At 48.4% G+C, this 22,784-nt stretch overlaps 1 protein-coding gene across 9 annotated transcripts in view; it reads left to right on the forward strand.

The window, feature by feature from the left end:
* Positions 1-22,784, forward strand: part of LOC146799881 (uncharacterized) — a 638,539-nt gene that overhangs the window by 489,021 nt on the left and 126,734 nt on the right. For all 9 annotated transcript variants that reach the window (XM_085620807.1, XM_085620809.1, XM_085620804.1 and 6 more), the window contains one exon: positions 5,985-6,080. In XM_085620807.1, coding sequence (XP_085476933.1) covers positions 5,985-6,080 — 96 coding nt within the window. The remainder of the gene's footprint in view (positions 1-5,984; positions 6,081-22,784) is intronic.

A 22,784-nucleotide genomic window follows, 5' to 3' on the forward strand; every position in this document is an offset into this window, starting at 1 on the left:
ATTTCTGAATCCCACCACTAGACACCAAAGTGAGGAAATTGGGTGTATTACATGATGTGGTTGTGTGGCCTCACTGTGTAAAAGACTTACCAACCCCTTTAGGACCAGTCTGATTTTGTTTGTTAAACCTTAGCTCAATGCTGGGTATCTGTGGCACTGAACGGTCAGGCTTACACAAAGGAACACGTGTAAAGCTTTTAAACCTCACCAAAACAATTACAGAAGAAAGAAACTAGAAACTCAAGAGACCTGACATCAAGTTATAAGAATAGGTTTGATTTTTATATGTTTTTAGACACCAAAATGAAAAGGATCAACCAGTGTTTTCCGGAGATACAGAATTTACACGGTATAATAAATCACTTAACCAAAAAAGCATTGATAAATGCAACAAATTTGACACAGGAGCCTATTCAAGAAAAAACGCGGGTAACTATCATTCATTTACATAGAGCTGCTTTAGGTGACAAACTCTGGCAGAAAACTAGTCCGAGGATCAGCAAGGTCCACAGAAACGGTTAACTGGTCAAGAAAAGTAGTCTTCAGGCCAGTTCCAACGTCAATGACCCCTTCCTATTGACTTCAATGAAATTGTCCCAATGCAAGGAACATAGGATGCTAAAGGATGCTGAAGATGCTGTGCGGTCATCGGGGGTTTTCCTGGGGCTTCTCCTCAGTCCACAGGCTTGGTGAGGTGATCCTGGCCACTACTGGGAAGTGTGAGGCGCTCCCAGGAACAGGGAACAAAGAGAATTGCCTGTGGGAGGAGGTGTGACCTCCTTCAGCAGGATGCCACAGATGTCCCAGCTTCATTGAGCCTACTGCCTCAGTAAAGCAAATGGCAATCACACCTTCGCCTGCCTGCTTCTTAGTGTAGACCGGCAAGCTGGCATCTCCTCCAAAGTGGGAAAACCTGTTGCAGAACGGATTTTCCAGGAGGAGTGGCTCATTATGCTGGGTACACACCAGGGGTGTGACTAGGGCTCCTCACAGGGGAAGAAGACTTGGGCCATCTTAGAGTCGAGTAGAGAGGGGTATCCTGGGATTGTTTGGTGGCAAAACCCTCAGTAAGTGATGTAAAGTGGAAAGGGTTTTCTTGGGGAAACTATTGACCCATTTGCTGGTGAGTCCTCCCCTCCCACAAACGAGAAGATGGCACCCAACACGTATAGTCCTCAGATCACTAATGGCCTGGAAAGCAGACAGAAGGACTGCCCTGCTGCTCCCTTGACCCAGCAAAGAGAGGCTGAACCGCAGACTGGACTGCACCCGAGGGACCAGCAAAAAGGACTGTGGCTGCTGTGCCCTCTCATCAAAAGCTCCAGTTGTGCCAGCTCGGAAAAGTGACTTGCAGGGGTTAGTTGGCTAGTCTCTTGTTAAGCTTCAGAACCAGTTTGAGAGCCTAGAATTGCACGACCTCCGCTGGATGCCCAAGTGCCCGTTAGGTGACTGAGTCCTGACCCTCCCAAGGGGTCCCCAAGTCCATGGGATCCAAAGATGCAGTCAAAGTAGACTCTGGTCCCCCAAAGAAAAAGATTTACTGACCAGCAAGGAACCGCTGCGGATACAGCCACCTCTAGACCAGTTGACCAGTGGAGACTGTACCTCCACTAGCTTCCCCTGCTGCAGTGTGTGAGCTTGATTCTGAAGGCCAGTAACGACCCCTGATGCTTATGGGTACCAGGGTTGCCCCAGGTGCGTACCAGGGTGGCCCATCAAATACTCATTCCATCTCTTCAGCATCCTCCATATCCACTTCAGAAGCACTTCTTGGCTGGACTGAGGTACAGAATACAAATTCAGAAAAGACGCTGAAACTGCTGGCCCCCAACCCCTTGTGGCCTGTTCAAGTGAAGAGAGTTAGCTATACGAGTCATTTGGCTACAAACTGCTAAATCGAACCGCTTACAATGATTTATTGCATTGCCAAAGAATGAATCACAGTGATTTACTTACCTTTAAAAATGTATATATCCGATTTCCTTCAGTAGATTTTTGGGGTCTATTTTAAGATAAAAATGTGCTCATTTTTAGTTCTCGGCCTGGCGAAAAGCAGCGCATGCGCTGCTCTGCCATGAAGAGAACCTTTTGGAATCGATACGATTCCAGCATGCACAGTGTGCGGGAGACAAACAAGAAAAAGATGTGCACGCGGGCATTGGATGCTTTACTGGCGGCGTGACACTCTGGGGACTTTTTTTTCCGTCGTCAGTAAAGCCAGTCCCCGTGGGCACATCTTCTGTTCGCCCTGTAAAGAGCCCGCGCTTGTTTTACAAGGATTGGCAAGGAGCAAAGACTTCCTATCTGGAAGTCGTAGTCCCTGTTCACCATCATTGAGTGAAAGTTCCACATTACACTGGTTTGTCCAACAAAAACTGTACTTGAGTGGGATGTTTCTGTTGACAAGGAGCTGATCTACATCTGTCTGTTTTAAATTTCCAAATCAACAAATGGTAATTGAGGAAAATGAAAGGTCTTGTTTGCTGGTGCTATGTATTGTGCCCGGGCTCGCAGTTACTGCTTTTCCAACACGCAAATTGTGCACATTGTGGAAAGACGCATCCGCTGTTTGTCATCTGCTCAAATATTTACATCCTGTCTTTGGCCCCGAGCAGCTGAAAGAACTCCGTTCACACTGAAATCGAACAATAGCAAAAGTTATGTATAAATAGATGCATGAATGCCCATTCCTGCCACATCAATGCACGCACCTAGCTTAAAATGCGACACAATGAAAATACATAAATGATTATCACGTTTGTTTAGCAATAGGTATCCGATTATTTTTTTTTAATGATATGTGGATAATGTTTGCAAAATTACACTTATTTTGTGAAATACATTCCAGTGATCGTGCAAATATCTCTGCAAGAGTATAACTCCCCAAGATAAGTCACAGGAGCTACCGGGTTGACTAGAAAATGTCTCTCTGCATGTCGTGTTCTAATTAAACCAATCTCCTGCAGGTTTTAAAACACGCAAACGTTTGGATTAAGAAAAATAATGAAAACTTGCATTTTCAATGTTTATAGTATGTTTACTACTCACTCTCTACTACTCACTCTCTACTACTCACTCTCTACTACTCACTCTCTACTCCTCACTCTCTACTACTTACTCTCTTCTACTCTCTACTACTCTCTACTACTCTCTACTCACTCTCTACTACTCACTCTCTACTACTCACTCTACTACTCTTCTACTACTCTCTACTACTCCCTCTACTACTCTCTACCTACTACTCTCTATTACTCACTCTCTACTACTCACTCTCTACTACTCTCTACAGCCCTCTACTACTCTCTACCACTCTCTACTCTCTACCACTCTCTCTACTTCTCTTTACTACTCACTCTCTACCACTCTCTATTACTCTCTACTACTCTCTGTACTACTCACTCTCTACGACTCACTCTCTACGACTCACTCTCTACGACTCACTCTCTACGGCTCACTCTCTACGGCTCACTCTCTTCTACTCACTCTCTACTACTCTCTGTACTACTCTCTACTACTCTCTACCTCTACCTCTCTCGCGTAGAGAGGGGCACTCTCTACCTCTCTCTAAATCTCCACGTGCACACATATGCATATATATATATATATATATATATATATATATATATATGCATTTATGTATGTGTATTATCTACTGGCGGTCGCCAGTAGATAGTTATAGTTAGGACCGTGTTTCCATAGGAAATCCGCAACATTCTATTTGGAATAACTTTTGCGTCAATTGACGAATCCTCGCGAAATGTTCAAAATAGGTGGGGCGCTCCGCTCCGCTCCTTCCCTGAAAGTCTCGGGTGAATTCGTCAAGCGGGGGCTGAGAAAAAGGGGGGGTCCCAAAACGCGTTTTCCCCATGCATTTTCCCATAGGACCTTTAGTCCGCGCTACAGCCCGAACGGCTGAACAGAAAACCTTGAAATTTGGCAGAAAGGTAGTCCTCAGGTCAGGGATATGCCTTTTGCAGGTCTGGTGTAAATCTGTTCAGTATTTTCTGAGAAAATAGCATTTAAAAGCATATATATATCTATAGGCGCGCCCCGTGCGCGTACGGTAAGCGCACCCTGCCGTGCGCGAGCGCAATTCTGATTGGTTGTTAGCTCTTAGTAAACATTCGAATCGGTCGAAACCAGGAAGTGTCGGCCGCCATTTTGTCTCTCGCAGTAAGAGGGAGGTGAAAAATAAAGGTGGAGAACATGAAAAGGGGGCAGGGTGGACAGTTCCTGACCCCCTAGCCATTGTCAGGGGGTCCCCAAAGGACCCCCAAGGGCCATAAATGTTTTTAATATTTTTACGAAAAATCGCGGAGTGCGCTTACCGTGCGCGCACGGTAGAAACGGGAAAATTACGCGAACGGCGTAACGTGGGCGCACGGTGCGTGAAGCGCACCGTGTGCCCACAGAACGCGCACGAGGCGCGAAGCGCACTGTGCGTGCACGGTACGCGAACGGTGAAAAACCTTTAAAAAAAATAAATAAATACATAACTTAGCATTTAAAAAAACGTACAAATTCACTGAAAAAACCATAGGTTGCACACATGTTATAGTTAGGAATTAGCATTTAAAAAACCTTGCAAATTCACTTAAAAAACCATAGGTTTCACACATGTTATAGTTAGCTGGACATTTCCCTCGTAAAAAACCAATGAAATTCCCCCGTTATAGTTAGTAAAGGGAACTATAGCTCACGCGACCGCAATCCACTGCTGATGACGTCAGATATTACATCACTGATGACATATGTGTCTTTCTGTAAAATAAATATTTATTAAATATGTATAGCTAAAGGTTAAAGGAAATAAAAATGGGTAAATAAGTGAATAAATACAGTGATGTAATATCTGACGTCATCAGCAGTGGATTGCGGTCGCGTGAGTTATAGTTCCCTTTACTAACTATAATGGGGGAATTTAATTGGTTTTTTACGAGGGAAATGTCCAGCTAACTATAACGTGTGAAACCTATGGTTTTTTAAGTGAATATATATAAACATATATATACATCTGCATATCTATATAAATACAAATATAAATGCATGCATACATATACAAATATGCATACATATGCATGTTATATACATGAAAGTTTGAAAAACACTAATAAAAGCAAAGCTAAAAAGCCACCTAATTACAAACAGATTTGCTTTAACTTAAACGAGGGCGAGACCTATTGCATTTTCAATGCTTGTTTTAAATGTGTCCGATTTTATTCTGTAGTGTTTCTTACTTATTGACTGTTTTGATACTTGTAATTGCTTTACACATGTTCCTTCGATTAAGCCAGCTGCTCCGTGCCACAGTTACCAAGGACTGAGCTACGGGTTTATCTAACTGGTCCTGATACAAATTGCACTACTATTACGTGGTCAAGTCTCACAAACACACCTCATAAAAATCCCCTTTCCTATAAATTTCACAACAGCTTTTTGATGTCTTGTAGTTTTAGGCAAAAAGCATCTCCTTGGAGCTCTTTTTCAATGTTTTAAAAGTTTCCTTATAAACTAAGCTTGGGTGGGATAAATACCTTCTTGGACAGTTAAACCTTTAATGCCCAAAGTAGACAGACGTTGTGTTACATAAAATGTAAAGATGTTTATACATTTCTGGCTCCGCAGTGAGAGTGGCGTATTGCCCCAAATCTTCCCCCATGGACGGCCAAGGAGATGGCTGTGGCTCTTTAAACCTCAGTTGCCTGAGCTGCTCCAGTCCAAACGTGAGCGTGTCCGTGAAGTGCCACTTGATCTGTAGTGGGGCTATAAACGTTTCCAACAACTTAGACAATTTTCTAGGATTCTTACTGTCATCTTCCCAGTGTTGGTAATTTATTATAAAGTACCATTTTGTAACCTGACACTAGGCTACCAATTTATTTCAGACAAAATCTGAAGAGCACTCCTACCCCTCCCCCGTCCACCAAGCGTTGACTCCTTTAATCTACTATTAAGTTCTCCTGTATATTCTGCCTTTCTTTTAGCTGATCCATTTGCTAAATCTGGGATTTCACCATGCTTTCCTGTTTCCAAGACGCCAGTGTTCCAGAAGGAGATGAATAATGAACAAGAAGAGTCAGGCAAGTCATGTATATATTTTATTTGCTTAACAGTGGTGTGTGAGCAACATTTCCTGGTATATTGGAGATAGTTTTCTCGTGAGTTATGTTTTCGAGTTCTTACTCAAGAACCAGCGTGTGGCTTTGTGAAAGCCAAAGACAAATATATGTTGATAAGAAAATGGTAAATACAATCATTATGCTTCCAAGCTGATAAAAAAATCTCCCTGTACGTGGAGGACTGTTGAATGTGCTGGATCTGGCGCAGGCTTTACCTGCCCTATTAGAAGAGATGGATTTTTCAGCCTGGTTTCAGGCTTACATATAAACCCAAACAGGTCTTACCTGTTTACTTTGTGCAATCTCAGAAGATGTGTTGTGCAATCTCAGAAGATGTGTATAGGAGAAATTGCATCCTGAGTCCTTTAGATGGATTTGAGATATATGCTGCTACTTGGACAACCAGCAAGATCCCTTGGATAGCTTTTTGTTTGAACATACCTTAAGCCAAGCAGTAAACTCAATGAAGTTTGTAGCAGAGTTTTGTTTGAGACTGCCAAAGTATGCCACAGTTTTCTAGCATGAATCTTTTATGGATTAACACACGTTTTTGCCATCTGTTGGTTTGGTCTGTGATTGGTTCTACCTGATAGAGACTTCTAGCTGCAGATTCTTGACCTTTGAATTTCCCAGGCGTCCGGCTGTGAGAATGTGCCATCTTTCTTGCATGGTATGCCCCCACTTTTTGCTGAATTGCTGATGTACTTTGACTGAGTGTGCCCTGGGATCCTGCCTATCAGGTACCCAGGGCCTGTGTTTCTTCGATAAAAACTGCATGAAGCCTAAACCCAATTGGCATCTCTAGCCACATGTCAGCCCCTGGTAAATGGTACCCAGGGCCTTGTAACCAGAGAAGGCCCCTAAGGGCTGCAGCACTTATTGTGCCACCCTTAGAGGCCCTGTACCCTGACACACACACCCCCACTGCCTTTGAAGGCTGTGTGTCTTGGTGCAGAATGAAACCAAGAGTCGACATGGCACACATCCCTGTGTGCCATGCCCACAACACACACTGCCCTGGCATACCTCAGTCAACCCTCTAGCTGGGTGCCCTATGCCAGTGGTGTGGGCACAGGTGTATGAGCCCTTTGCCCCTACAGTACCCATGTCCATTCCTGGGCACTGTAAGTGCAGTGCTGCCATTAAGAATATATGGTGCTGGGAGGTTGTCAACACGAACTCCACATCACCATGATGACAACACTGAAGACTGAGAAGTTTGGTATCAGCACATTAAACCCGCACTGATGCCAGTTTGGGATTTAATGTACAATGCTCGACAGAGGGCATCTTAGAGTTGCCCCCTGAACCTAACCTACAATCCACGTCCTGTCTGAGGGGTTGCCTAGGCTGCCACACAGCAGACATGTTGCTGGACCCCTGTGTAGAGAGCCATCCGCTCTCCTGGGCCTGCAACAATGCACATCCTGGGCGAGGTGCTAGGTCTCCTCCCCCAGGATGGGCAGGGGAAGCTTCAAAGGCATGCCGCCTTTGTGAGCTTCTCCAGGCCACTTGCTGTACTCAGCAACTGGCCCCCATCGGTTCTGACCCCCACTTTAACTGGAAGACTGGCGGGAAACCCCAAGGGAGTTAAGGGGGTGTGCCAGCCTCTACCAACCCCACCCCTCAGGTGGAGGAGGCGAGGTGAAGCACATCTCCGGGCTCTCGCCATCTTGAAGATGGGGAGCCCTGCCCAATCAGGACTAGGCTACTGCCCCCCTCCCACAGTGGCAGGATATGGGGTGTACCCACCCCAGGGAAGTGACCCATTGGTCCCTACCCTTTACCTACCTGTAACGCTCCCAAATTTAGTATTTAGGGGCACCCTGAACCTTCCTTCCTCAGATCCCAATTCCGAAACAAGCAAGAAGAACAAGAAGAAAGAAGACCTGCCGTGCAGCAGCTAACAAGAGGAAGACACCAACTGACTTGGCCCCAGCCCTACAGGCCTGTCGACCCACGAACCTGCTCCTGCTGAAACCCGGCATCTCCAGTGGTCAGCAACCTCAAAAACCCCGGAGGACCTAACTGTCTTGTGACTCTAAAAAGACTGGGACTGCCATGAGCAGTGGTACTGCTCAAAGCAAGTAACAAGCCCCTGGTGCCAACCAGGAACCGCGACTCCTGCACACTCTGCACCCGCCAAGCCTGGCCTGTGCCGGAGTGGACAAAGACCACGAGGACGTCCCCCCGGCAACTTTGACCCCGAATCCAGCACCCAAGGACCCACCTCGACGCTCCTGACGACGCCTGCAGCCTCAGAACCAGGGACCCCTCCAACCGCTACCAGCCGAGGGTAAGATTTCCCGACCCGAAAAGACACCCCTGCACCCGGCGCCCTGTGGCCCCCTGTGCCCAGCTCCTGGGTGCCTACCTAACCTACAGCTTCCAAACTTACCTTTCAAAGTGGTGGTCGCACCTCAAGAATCTTCCTTCCCGAGCTTGCAGCCTTTGTTCGTCACTGAGCTTCTCCATTGAAATCCATTAAGCGCCCGACGGCTCAAAAGCACCCTGCACCCAGCTGCCAGAGTTCCCCTGGGAGTGCAACCTCTGTCCTATTTTTCTTCCCCACTTGCCCTGAGTAAGTGACCAGGAGACCATCTCCCACAGCCGCGTGGCCTGCCTGCTAGCAGCCACCAACCAAAGGCCCCCTGCCCGCCATAGGCTAACATTGGACCTAACTCTCTCTGCACCCGGCTGCCCCTGTGCTGCTGAGGGTGTAACAACTGTACCTACCTGACCCTGGGAGACCCCCTGAGTCTATGTCCAGAACCTTAATTCTGCCAGTTGAGAACTTACCCAAAAGCCGATAACTCCCTGTTCGAGGCATATGAGCTGCAGATTGTACACTTAGCATAGATCGCCATCTGGTGTTGGGCCCGGATGTTTGCAGTTTGTTTTTCTTCTTGGACAGTCTTTAGAAGTCACGAGTTTGGTGACTCCTCCTTCGGTCCGTACTGCGCATGGGCTTCGGCTCCATCCTCAGATTGTTTTTTTCCGCCATCGGGCTCGGATGTGATACTTCGTGCTCCGGCTTCGAACTTCTACGGTTCCAGCCTCGACGGAAAATCCTCGATTCTTCGAGTTTCTTCATCATCATCTTCATCTCTCGAAGCGGCACTTTCTCCATCCCGTACATCGGCACCGGCCTTCGGGCCCTCCTCGACTCCGGTCCCGGCCGATGGAAAGGACTCCGTTCAAAAAGTGCCCAAAATGTGGGTCTAAATTTCCCCACACCGACCTCCATCAGGTGTGTAACCTTTGCCTCTCTCCTGAACACGAGGCTAGAGACTGCCCCGCCTGCAAGTCTTTTCGATCGAAGAAGACTATCCGAGATCGAAGAGCTCGACGCACCATGGCGCACTCATCCTCTGCAGCTCCACCGGACATCTTCGGAGACGGCGCCGAAGCTTCGGGGCAAACACACACCGAGCAGGAGGAAGACGTCGTCAGCGCTTCCGAGGCCGACGACTCCGACGTGGAGGACGTTACACCGGCGCAGCGGGCCGTGAGTACTATGCCCCCTCCCACCCCCGCGCCGAAAACCAAAGAGACTCAGGTTACTCCCTCGCCTGCCGGCCTGGGCAAAACCAAAACCAAAGCTTCTATCACCCCACCTACGGGCCCGGTGTCGAAGCCTCCAAAGTCTCACGGCAGCTCGGGATCGAGCCAGCCGACGCCCGGTGCCGAAAAACAGCATCCGGCACCGAAGAAAGCAATATCCAGCTCGACTCCGAAGCCACCGGTGCCGAAGCCTGGACACTCGGTGCCGACCAAACACAAACATAAATCCGTCGGCACCGACGCCCCGGCGCCGAAACCTCATTCGACGCCGAAACACCCGGAGACCTCAAGAAAGCATGGCGCACACAAACCATCGAAACCCTCGGTTCCGAAATCACCGGTGCCGACAGACGATTCGGCACCATTGGCTCTGTTTACACCAGACCCTTTACAAAAGACTCTGTCCAAAGATCCAAAGACTGGGCTTTTGACTTTAATTACCAAGAAAAGACGCCTTGATACTCCGGCTCCTCCTCCTCCACCCAAAAGGAAGGACTCTGCTACTTCTCCCCTCAGAGTGCCCTCCCCACTACCGCCTCCCCTACCTCCTCCACCTCCTCCACCCCCTCCCCCTCCAAGGTCTCCGCCACCTCTACCTCACTACGATCCGGCCCCATCCCCAGATCCGGATGACGGGGACCCGGACAATTACCCGGCGGACGCCCCAATGGATCCCACTCCACCAGGGACCCCAGACCCATGGGAGGATTACAATAACCCTGATATACCAGATATACCTCAGGACGACCTATACCCATCCAGGCCGTCTCCTCCAGAGGACTCCTTAGGGTTTCATCATTTAGTGCAGAGAGCAGCACACTACCATGGGGTGGACATGCACAGTGAACCAGTGGAAGAAGACTTCCTACTGGATACATTTGACATACAAGACAAATCCACTTCTATTTTACCCATGCTTAAGGGTGTCACCAAGCACGCTACAGAGGTGTTCAAAGACCCTGTCAGGGCCAGAGTACTGAACCCTAGAATAGAGAAGAAGTACAAGGCGGCACCCACAGACCCTGCATACATTAAGGGCCCTGCTCCCCTAGATTCCCTAGTTGTCTCCACAGCTAGAAAGCGGGCTAACTCCCAATCCTCAGGAGAAGCCCCACCGCCAGACAAGGAATCTAAACTTCTGGACGCGTCTGGTAAACGCACCGCCTCCCAAGCTGCAAACATGTGGCGCATTGCAAACACACAAGCACTGCTTGCGCGATATGACAGAGCACACTATGACGAACTAGAGGCTCTTATGCAGCACCTTCCAGAAAAACACAAGCGCAAGGCTCATGACCTGATACAGGAGGGTAAACTAATTACAAACCCCTCCATTAAGTGTGCCCTCGATGCAGCCGACACTGCTTCTAGAGCCATAAATACAAGTGTCCTGCTTCGTCGCCATGCCTGGCTCAGGATCTCAGGGTTCAAGCCTGAAGTCCAGGCGTCCATACTCAATCACCCCTTTGACCAGCAAACTCTCTTTGGGCCAAAGGTAGACGAAGCGTTGGAAAAGATGAAAAAGGACACAGACACAGCAAAGTCTATGGGGGCACTCCAAACACAAGCCTCTAAACGTTCCTTTCGACGCTCGTCCTTTCGTGGCACAGGCAGAGGCTCCTCCACCGATAACGCCTCTACCTCCTACAAGTCCCCTCCTCAAAATACCTTTTCAAAGGGCAATCAAAGGGGTGGTTACAGAGGCAACAACAATAAGGGCAGGGGCAAAACCAACAACACCCGTTCTGCCACCCCGCCCGCACAATGACTCCCCTCCGCTCCCCCCAGACCATCCCACTCCGGTCGGGGGCAGACTACAAGACTTTATCCACGCATGGGAGTCCATAACATCGGACAAATGGGTGACCCAAATCATTCGGTCAGGGTACTGTCTCGAACTAACATCTACCCCACCCAATATCCCACCAAGGCACCGTCCAATGTCTCAAGAACATTCCACACTGCTCAAACAAGAGGTACTCTCACTCCTCCAAAAACACGCTATAGAGCAGGTCCCCGTCAATCAACAAAATCTAGGGGTCTACTCCCTATATTTCTTAATACCAAAGAAAGACGGGACCCTCAGACCCATTCTCGACCTCCGGCCTCTAAATGCCTACATACATTCAGACCATTTTCACATGGTCACCCTACAACAAGTCCTCCCACTCCTCTGCCAGGGAGACTTTCTCACAACCTTGGATCTGAAAGACGCATACTTTCACATTCCAATACACCCCTCTCACAGGAAATACCTCAGGTTCGTGGTGGACGGGCAACATTACCAATTCACGGTTCTCCCCTTCGGGGTCACCACCGCACCACGGGTGTTTACCAAATGCCTAGCAGTAGTAGCAGCACACCTCAGACGTCAACATATTCACGTCTTCCCTTACCTAGACGACTGGCTGATAAAAGCCGCGTCCTACGACCAATGTGTGCAACATACAAACAGCACCATCCAACTGCTCCACCAGCTAGGCTTCACGGTGAACTACCAAAAGTCCCACCTCATACCATCTCACACAAAGCAATATCTCGGGGCCACTATAGACACCTCCAAGGGTATTGCCTATCCAAACTCAGCCAGAATCACAAGCATTCAAGCCTTACGCAAAACATTCCTTCCTCAACACTCTCTTCCAGCAAGAGTGTTTATGAAGCTCATAGGAATGATGGCGTCTTGCATCTTCATAGTGCCCCATGCAAGACTCCACATGCGTCCACTTCAAGAGTGCCTAGCACAACAGTGGAACCAGGCCCAGGGTCAGCTGACGGATCTGGTGTTGGTGGACGGCCGCACACATCACTCTCTGCAGTGGTGGAACACCACAAACCTTTCCAAAGGGCGGCCGTTCCTGGACCCGGTTCCTCAGGTGATTCTAACAGCGGACGCATCGCTCTCCGGCTGGGGAGCGCACCTCCTACACCTCACCATGCAAGGTCTATGGACGCCACAGCAAAAATCGCTCCACATCAACCATCTGGAGCTCTTGGCGATCTTTCTAGCCCTAAAATCTTTCCAAAAACAGATTTCGGGCAAAGCAGTCCTCATTCGCACAGACAACATGACTGCGATGTATTATATACAAAAACAGGGGGGGACACACTCTCCCCAGCTCTCCCGCTTAGCCTAGAGCATATGGAGATGGGCAATTCCCCAAAACATCTTTCTCCTGGCACAGCACGTTCCAGGCGTACAAAACACCATGGCAGATCTGCTCAGCAGACAAACGCAACAACTACACGAATGGGAACTGCATCCACAAGTTCTTCACCCATTCTTCCAACAGTGGGGGCATCCTCAGATAGACCTCTTCGCCACCCACGAAAACAAAAAATGCCCAAGCTTCGCCGCCAGATACCCACACCCATTGTCCAAGGGCAATGCGATATGGATGAACTGGTCAGGCAGATTTGCATACGCCTTTCCACCTCTCCCACTAATTCCATTAGTGGTCAGGAAGCTACAACAACACTCCCTCACACTCATTCTGGTAGCTCCCACGTGGGCCAGGCAGCCGTGGTACACCACGCTACTACAACTATCAGTGGTACCACATCAAAAACTGCACCTATCCCCATGCCTCCTAACCCAGAACCATGGAGAAATCAGGCACCCGGACCCAGCTCAGCTCAACCTGGCGATCTGGCTCCTGAAATCTTAGAATTCGGATACCTTAACCTTCCCCCTGATTGCATGAACATCATCATGGAAGCCAGACGTCCTACCACTAGAGCATGCTATGCCGCAAAGTGGAAAAGATTTGTAATTTACTGCCGTAATAATACAATCAACCCTCTAGATGCATCCATACAGCACATCATATGCTATCTGCTCCATCTTCACAGGTGTAACCTGGCATATTCATCCATACGCCTACACCTAGCAGCGATCGCTGCTTATCTACAAAACAGACAGCATTTATCACTCTTCAGAGTGCCCGCTATTAAAGCCTTCATGGAAGGCCTTAAACGAGTAATTCCTCCCAGGGCACCACCTTCCCCTGTATGGAATCTAAATTTAGTTCTTACACGACTAATGGGTCCGCCCTTCGAACCAATGCACAAATGTGAGCTACAGTTTCTCACCTGGAAAACAGCTTTCCTTGTAGCTATTACTTCCCTTAGAAGGGTTGGTGAAATACAAGCGTTCACCATACAGGAACCCTACATACAAATGCATCACAGCAAGGTCATACTTCGTACAAACCCGAAGTTTCTGCCCAAAGTCATTTCCCCCTTCCATCTCAATCAATCAGTGGAATTACCTGTCTTCTTTTCGCAACCCCAATCTGTTGCGGAAAGGGCCTTACACACACTTGATGTGAAAAGGGCGTTGCTATACTACATACAAAGAACGCAACCCTTCAGGAAGACTAAACAATTGTTCGTTTCCTTCTCTCCACCACATAAAGGCAACCCCATTTCGAAATCAGGGATAGCTAGGTGGATTGTAAAATGCATACAAATTTGCTATCAAAAGGCAAAGAGAACATTATCTGTTCCTCCTAAAGCCCACTCTACAAGAAAGTTAGGGGCTTCTATGGCTTTTCTAGGGAATATACCCTTAGATGACATCTGCAAAGCAGCCACATGGTCTACACCGCACACCTTCACAAAACACTACTGTGTAGATGTGCATTCCAAGCAGCAAGCTAGGGTGGGCCAGGCTGTACTAAAGACACTTTTTCAAACAGCTGCAACGGATACCGGTGGTCGCCGCTAAGGTTGGGTACTGCTATATAATCTATGCTAAGTGTACAATCTGCAGCTCATATGCCTCGAACGGAATATGCTACTTACCAGTATGCATCTGTTCTTGGCATGTAGAGCTGCAGAGTTGTACACGCCCACCTGCCTCCCCGGCTACCTGTTTCCGTTCCAGTACATCTTATTTAGATACAACACATGGGTTTCTCACTGTTATTACTACGCTCCATCATTTCCCTGTTGGCGAAAAACAATCTGAGGATGGAGCCGAAGCCCATGCGCAGTACGGACCGAAGGAGGAGTCCCCAAACTCGTGACTTCCAAAGACTGTCCAAGAAGAAAAACAAACTGCAAACATCCGGGCCCAACACCAGATGGCGATCTATGCTAAGTGTACAACTCTGCAGCTCTACATGCCAAGAACAGATGCATACTGGTAAGTAGCATATTCCTTTCTTCCATAGGGTAACATTGACTGGTTTCACTTGAAATTTCTTCTAAGTGTCGAGTTTTGAAACTTTAAAATATTCACTAAAAATCAGCCGATCAACGAAAACGAAATTACTCACTTGTTATCAAGAGCAGTGCTGGATCTTGGTGCCCAGCACTGACCCTGAAAAGTAATTACAACTGTACTTACCAATAACTTGATTTTCCTCCATAGGATAACATTGCCTGGTTTTTGCCAGAAATTCTTCTGTCGATTTTAGAAACTTACAAATATTCACTAAAAATCGCCTGTGTAACAAAAACGATTTCCTTCAACTGTTTACAGGAAATGCACCAGGGTTGAATCCAGGATCCAACCCTGAGTTAAGAAAATCATTCATAAAGTAACAAACTGCATTTACTTAAAAAGTCTCATTGAGCTCAATGTTATAATTGTGTTTGAATTGTGTTGCCTATTGCAACAACTGTATCTCATTCTGAGAAAGTATATTTTGATACCTATTTTTGGTTCTAAAATAAAACAACCATATATTTTTATATACAAACCATTGGCCTAGAGTTCAGTTATTGAGTGTGTGAGACCATTTGCTGACTGACTGCGCAACAAATGCTTTACACTGTCCTCTGATACTGCCTTACTGCTCGACCAAGCTACCACTTTAGAGAGCAAGGTTATATCTAACTTTAGCCTCTGCCAAACCTCTGGGGACTGTGGACTCTGTACCTATTTGCGAACAGTATATACAGAGCCACTTTCTTACACAGGCTGGATCCGGAAACTTCTGATGAGCAATATCCCTTGCGCGCGGTGTCGGGTGGATCCTTTCTGCTCCGTGTGACGTCCGCGCCAGTAGCATCGGTTATAACATTGCGGTGTCTATATAGGCGCTCCCCCCCTGCCCCCCACCCCCTCCCCCCACGGACGTCTGTTCTTTTCTTTCCGTGCCAGTGAAGAAGCGATTCAGGAAGAGCTACCCCACTTCTGCTTTTTGGCAGATTTTTTCTTGACTATTTTTATAAAAGATTTCCACTTCATTTGCGAGGGATGTCTTCAAGAAAAACAGGTTTCAAGCCGTGCGGTGCCTGTATACGCATGATGTCTGTCACCGATCCCTATCTCGTCTGTCTCTGGTGTCTCGGACTGCCAGGCCATGGCTCTGTGAAGGCCTTGAGGGAGAGAGCATTGAAGCTCCTCACGGCCTGGCAGTCAACTCCATCCAGCGAGATGCCGCAGATTACCCGGTCCGGATTGAAGAAGAGGCCTAAGTCCTCTTCTTCCCACTCAAGGTCCTCGGGACACTCAGGAAAGAGGCATAAGAAGAAGAGGATGTCTACGTGGACTTCACCTCTGCTGGTGTCCGTCGTCTGGAAAGATAAGGAGCACCAACGCTCTAAGCACGGTTCCTTGGGGCCAGAGCCAGAGTCGACTTCAGTGCCTCCCTCTCTTTCCGGGTGCCAGAGTGACTCCCGCTCACATAAAATAATTTTTCCAGGCCATGCACTGGGTATTCGAGTGGAACGACCCCGCTGGTGAGCCCTCGGGACCTGGGCAGTCAGAATGGGCCCCTTCGGGTTAGATGCTGTCTGCTCTGGCCACGGCTCCGGAGGGGCCTCAAGGATCCGATCTGGGTCGACGCTGGTTGTGCCAACATGACCTCCTCTGGTGTCGGACCAGACGTCGGTGCCGCCAGTGCCCATCGGTGGTGCGAGCTCCATCCTTATCCCCGATGACATGGAACTGTAACGTCGTCGCTCAACGCTGATTCCGACGTCGATTGAAGTCAGGGGTTCTGTGTTGTCGCCTGAGCATTTTGAGGATATGCTAGGCTCGGGAGAGGAATAGGAGGGATCTATGGACTCTCTGGAACACCAGGATGTCTCTAAGGAGAACTTGGACTGGTGTGGAGAACTTGGATAGGCCAGTAGATTGGACACTTCCCCAGATACTGGCATGCTTTCTCTGCCAACAGTGGCTACGGAGGAGGGAGCATCCTATGCCATGGTGGTAAAGAGGGCAGCTGAGGTCCTTGGACTAGAGCTGCCTTCAGTGTTGGTCAGGACTAATCTCCTGACCAAGGTGCCTCAACCAGGGGCTTTCACCTCTGTACCCCTTTTGCCCTTTAATGAGGCACTCGGCAGCCGTCGTTCTAGGCATGTGGTCCAAGCCTAGCACAGGGGCTGCAGTGAATAGGACGATTACATGCCGCCATCGCCCAGCTCTGGGTGACCCAAAGTTCCGCAGCCTAAACACCCCACCCCAGAAAGTTTGGTGGTGCAGGTCTCTACATCCCAGGGCACGTGCCCTTCCGCCCCTCCGGATAGCGAATCCAAGGAGTTAGACTCATTTGGGAAGAAATTGTTCTCTGGCCTGGCATTGCAGTTGATGAATACTACATGCTTATTGGGCCGTTTCTCCCCTTTCCCTTTGGGAGATGGGTGCACAAGTGTTTCTACAGGTCCCAGAGGAGGCCCGGGCTGTGCTGTCCCAAGCTGTGAAGTATAGAAGAGATGCAGCAAAATTCACCATACGGTGTAGCCTAGACACGATGGATTCGCAGGGCAGGTCAATTTCAACAACAGTGGCCTTAAGACACCACGCCTGGCTTAGAACAAGTGCCTTCTCGGGCGATGTCCAAGCCAATCTGATGGACATGCTCTTTGATGGAAACCATCACGTTCAAGGACTCTCGAGCTATGGCCAAGTCCTTGGGCCTCTCCTCCACTTCTTGTGGCCTTCCTCCCTTTCGCCCCTTTTGTGGCAATGGAAAGGGTTTCCAGCCACGTCAGTCCTATCGTAGCCACCGTCCTGCACAGCCTGCCCAAGCCGTGCGAGGATGTGGATGCTGTTCATTCCAATCCAGGAATGGAGGCCTCGAAGTCATCGGTCACTCTACCCCCGGCAGCCGCAGCCTCCAAGCACTCGTAGGCTAACTCTGCAGGACCACACCCCTCCAGTTGGTGGGAGAATTCGTCATCTCCCCCACTGGGGACCCATAACATCGGACTAGTGGGTCTTGCAGATCGTCCAGGAGGGCTTTTCTCTGCCTTTCCTCTCTTTGCCACCTCTCATTCTGCCAAATCAGGAACGCCTGACCGAGGATGATTTAAGGTCACTCCAAGCTGAAGTTACAGCTGTCTTGGCCAAGGAGCTATAGAAAGGTTCTCTGTTTTCCGAAGTAGACAGTGGTTGTTGTTCCCGCTACTTTCTGATTCCGAAGAAGAACAAATGGGCTGCGGCCCCTTTTGGATCTTCGTACCGTCAATCTCTTCTTCTAGAAGGGGAAGTTAAAGTTGCTCAGGTCTTTTCTGCCCTCGACCTGGAAGACTGGATGATAGCGTTTGACCTGCAGGACGCGTATTTTCACATTCCCATCCTGATGGGCCACAGGCGTTACCTGCCATTCAAGGTAGGCTGCGAGCACTTTCAGTTTACTGTGCTCCCCTTCGGTCATACCAGTGCTCCTCGGGTGTTCGCCATGGTGATGGCGGTGGTCGCAGCTCATCTGCAAAGTTTATGGGTGCCAGTCTTCCCCCCCACCTTGACGACTGACTGTTGAAGGCATTTCTGCCCCAGGCAGTCATCTCCCACCTTCAGACTACGGCGGACCTCCTGCATTCACTGGGCTTCTCTATAAACGCGCTGAAGTCACACCTGACTCCTTTTCAGACGCTCCCTTTCATTGGAGCTGTTCTGTACACAGTGCAGGTTCGTGCCTATCTTCCAAGCAGCGACTCAACGATTTTCAGGTTATGATTCCGATGTTTCAGCCTCTATCCTGGATTTCGATGAGACTGTCTCTGAGGCTGTTGGGCCTCATGGCTTCCTGCATACTGGTGGTAAAGCTTGCCAGGTGGTGTATATGCAGGGTCTGCAGTTGGACCTGAAGTTCCAATGGGCACAGCATGAAGGGAATCTCACCCACTTGGTCCAGATCTCGGAAGGAACTGTGAAAGATATGCAGTGGTGGTTGACGTACTGCGATTGGGTCAATGGCAGACCCCACTCCCTTCCCAGATTTCACAATCATGATAGATGCATCACTTCTGGGATGATGTGGCCATCTGGGAGAAGTGGCGATCAAGGGACACTGGTCTCTGGTGGAGACCTGGCTCCACATACATTTTTTGGAGCTCTGGGCGATTCTTCTGGCATTGAAGGCATTTCTTCCCTCTCTCAAGGGGATGCTCGTGCAAGTGTTCACGGACAACACCACCGCCATCTGGTACTTGAACAAGCAGGGCGGGGTGGGTTTGTGGACCCTTTGTCGAGAAGCCCTGCATCTCTGGACATGGCTGTAACAGCGGAGCATAACCCTGGTAGTTCAACATCTGGCAGGTTCTCTGAACGCCAGTGCGGACGAACTCGGACGTCAATGCTAGCTAATCATGATTGGTGTCTTCAGTCGTAGGTGGCGCAAGGTCTCTCTCAGCAGTGGGGAGAACCTTGGTTAGATTTGTTTGCCTCCGAAGAGAGTGCGCAGTGTCAGCAGTACTGTGCGCTAGAGTGTTCATGGCGGCAATCGCTCAGCGACGCTTTTTGTCGTGAATGGAGCTCAGGCCTGTTGTATGCCTTTCTGCCCATACCACTCCTGCCCAGGGTTCTGACGAAGATCAGGAACGGCCGGGCCCAAGTCATTTTTGTGGTTCGGACTGGGCGATGAGTCTGGTAACTCCCGAGTGACGAAACACGTGTCGGCTGGTTTTCTTTCTGTATCTAGTTCAAGAAACTTGATATAAAATTAATCATAAAGATTTTCCTGGTGTCGACCTTCACATTTGTGCACAAGAAGTACTTTAAACTGTGGTTTTTACACTAAAACCAATACCCTAAACGTGTGTGCGGGACTTGGTTCTAATCCTCTGATTAGGCTGCCCTTTAGGGAAGATCTTCTGTCGCAGCAGCAGGGGAAGGTTTTCCACCCGAACCTGTCAACTCTGCGCCTCCATGTGTGGAGATTGAGCGGTGGCAGTTGATGGCTTTTCATCTTCCTCCCAAAGTATGTAATGTTATTCTGGCAGCCAGGTGGCCCTCCACTAAGACGGTATACGCCTGCCGTTGGCAGAAATTTGTTTTATACTGTACAGAAAGGTCTATTGACCCTCTTTCTGCTTTTTTTTTTTTTTTTTACTGTCCTTTTGTTCATTCTGACCCTTGCCCAGCAGGGCTCTGCCTTGGGAACTCTCAAGGGTTACCTTTTTGCTCTGTCTGCTTCTTTGCAGCTGCCAGACCAGCCTTCTCTCTTCAAATCTCCTGTTGTGCATAGATTTCTGAAAGAGCTGGCTCATCTGTTTCCACCTACGCCCTTTGTTGTGCCGCAGTGGGACTTTAATTTGGTCCTCACCTATATGATGTGCGCTCCCTTTGAGCCTTTACACAATTGTCCCCTCCGGTTGTTGACCATCAAAATAGACTTTTTGATGTTGAAATACATCTGCCCGGAGGGTGAGTGAACTGCAGGCATTATCGTGCTTGCCTCCTTATCTTATGTACTTTCCGGACAAGGTGGTACTTTGCACCGAGCATCTTTTTTACCAAAGGTTGTGACCCCTTTCCATTTTGGTCAGTCCATCATGTTGCCCACCTTCTTTGCTCCCCCGCATCCTTCTAAGGAAGAGAAGTGTCTCCACCCGCTGGACCCAAGAAGGCCGTTGTCGTTCTACTTCAACTGCATTAAAGAGTTCCGGATCGATGACCAACTCTTTGTGGGGTACGAGGGAGGAAAGAAGGGAAGGGAAAGGCAGTGCAGGAAAGGACTATCTCTTGCTGGCTCGTTCTCTGCGTCAAGATCTGTTATTCCCTGGCAAAGAAGCGGCCCTCTGAGGGATTCAGGGCCCATTACACCAAGGGAAAGGTTGCGATTACGGCCTTGGCTCTGGCTGTCCCAGTCCAAGACATCTGTCAAGTGGCAACGTGGGTTTCATTGCACACATTTACAAAACACTACTTACTGCCTGGATGTTCAGGTCCGTAGAAATGGGCACTTTGCCTGTTCGGTCCTACAGGGCTTTCTACTTTAAGGTATTGGTCCGCACCCACCGCCGGGATGGTATGGCTTGGGTATCTAATTCAAAGTAAAGAATCTGCAGCTAGAAATCTCTATCAGATGGACAAGTTACTTACCTTCGGTAACGCACTATCTGGAAGAGAGTTTATCTAGCTGCAGATTACTTTCAGCTCCACCCAAGCCTCCCTGCTTTGCAGACTAATAATATAGGGCTAGGGTTACTCCTCTTTCAGGGCCTTAGTTTTGCACACGACTAAGTCAGTTACTTCATGGCTCTGCTCTTCTGGCGTGGAAAAAACGAAACTTACTGTCGTCTGTGTGCCTGGGTGGCGCCTATATAGGCACCGCAACTTTATAACTGACGCTACCGCTGACGTCACGCAGAGCCGAATGGAGCCACCCGATGCTGCACGGAAGGGGTATTGCTCAACAAAAGTTTCCGAATCCACCCTGACGCCTGGGAAATTCAAAGGTAAGTAATCTGCAGCTAGATAGTCTCTACCAGATAGTGTGTTACCGAAGGTAAGTAACTTGTTCTTTAGTGCCCCTTCTATTTTTGTGTGGGATTCTGCGACCATTTGGTCCCTAGTCCCACCCTGAATGACATGAAACATAAGGCCTGGAATCTCCTTGACTTACTTAGTCACTATCGTCAAATTCAGGAGTTCCGGAGTCAAAGGAGGAAGGTTTTTTTTCATCAACGTTTCACAAAAGCACCAAAGGTCAGAGGGTTTTCTAACTGACTTACCAACAGACCTCAAGGGAACAACACAAAAGCACTTGTCACAAAAACCACTATTGTTGGTTACAATTTAACTTAAGGGAAGGTCCCTTCGGGGATCCCACACACCCACATGGGCCCAGGATTCAGGATGTGCGCACTCTGCCCCCTTGATCTGCCTTTTATTTTGTATTTCAGGGCTCTGAATCATATCTCAGCCTGTCAGTTAGATTTGGTACGGCTGTTCCTTCTCTGGATCTGTGCTACAAAAACCGTCGACAAGAGAAAAAAGTTATGCTACCAGTCATAATAAATTACTCTTATTGTACAAAACGGGCCAGATAGCTCTGACTTTTTCTGATGGTTAGCCCTGTAGTGCCCAACCTGAGCCCCTCTTTAAATGCAAATTTCTTTAAAACTACTAAATGGATTTACACCAAACCACAAAAAGCACACTTTGGGAGTGAAATTCTAACCATGTGCAACATTTAGTGTAATTCTATTCAGTGTGTTTTTTTTATAGTATTGGAGAGGAAGCTTTCCTATGGGAATTAAAATGGGTAATTCTACTTTTAGGACCCTCCTTTTTAGGTCGAAGCATACCAGACAGCACAGCTGTCTGGTTTGCTAAATAAATAATGGGGATTTTCAGAAAGCGGACCTAGGAATGCATTCCGCCCATGGCTTACCATTGGCTTTTTTATTTGTAACTCACATGTTTGATGGCATTTGTGGCTGCAGATGCATATACTTAACATAAGTCTGCCATCTAGCATTTGGTGTGCAAGCTGTTTTTCTTCTAATGAATCGTTAGTCACAAGGTGGAGTAACTCCTCTTGTTTGCAATGCACATGGTCCTCAACTCAATTATTAGATTGTTTTTTTTCTGTCGTCTGGTTCAGACATGTGCTCCTTTACTCCGGTTGAACACTGTCATCGATCCTTTCTCTGATACCGTTGATATTGTTTTTAATCGCGGTTCGATCCCTGTCTCCCTACTTATACCATCGATGTCGAATTAGTCTGGGGGATTCGATTTGGCAGTGGCTCCCTTGGTACTTAACCCTTCAGGATCGAATTTCATTTGGCAAAGACTTACCCGATTCTACTTCATAAGCCGAAGTCTGTTGTTGCACCACCATTGCCTTTGGGCTGTGATCAGCACTGTGCGGCTGTTTCGAACACATCCAGCCTCTGTACTGAAAAAACAGT

This window comes from Triturus cristatus, chromosome 8 (genome assembly GCF_964204655.1).
Source record: "Triturus cristatus chromosome 8, aTriCri1.1, whole genome shotgun sequence".
Lineage (NCBI taxonomy): Eukaryota > Metazoa > Chordata > Amphibia > Caudata > Salamandridae > Triturus > Triturus cristatus.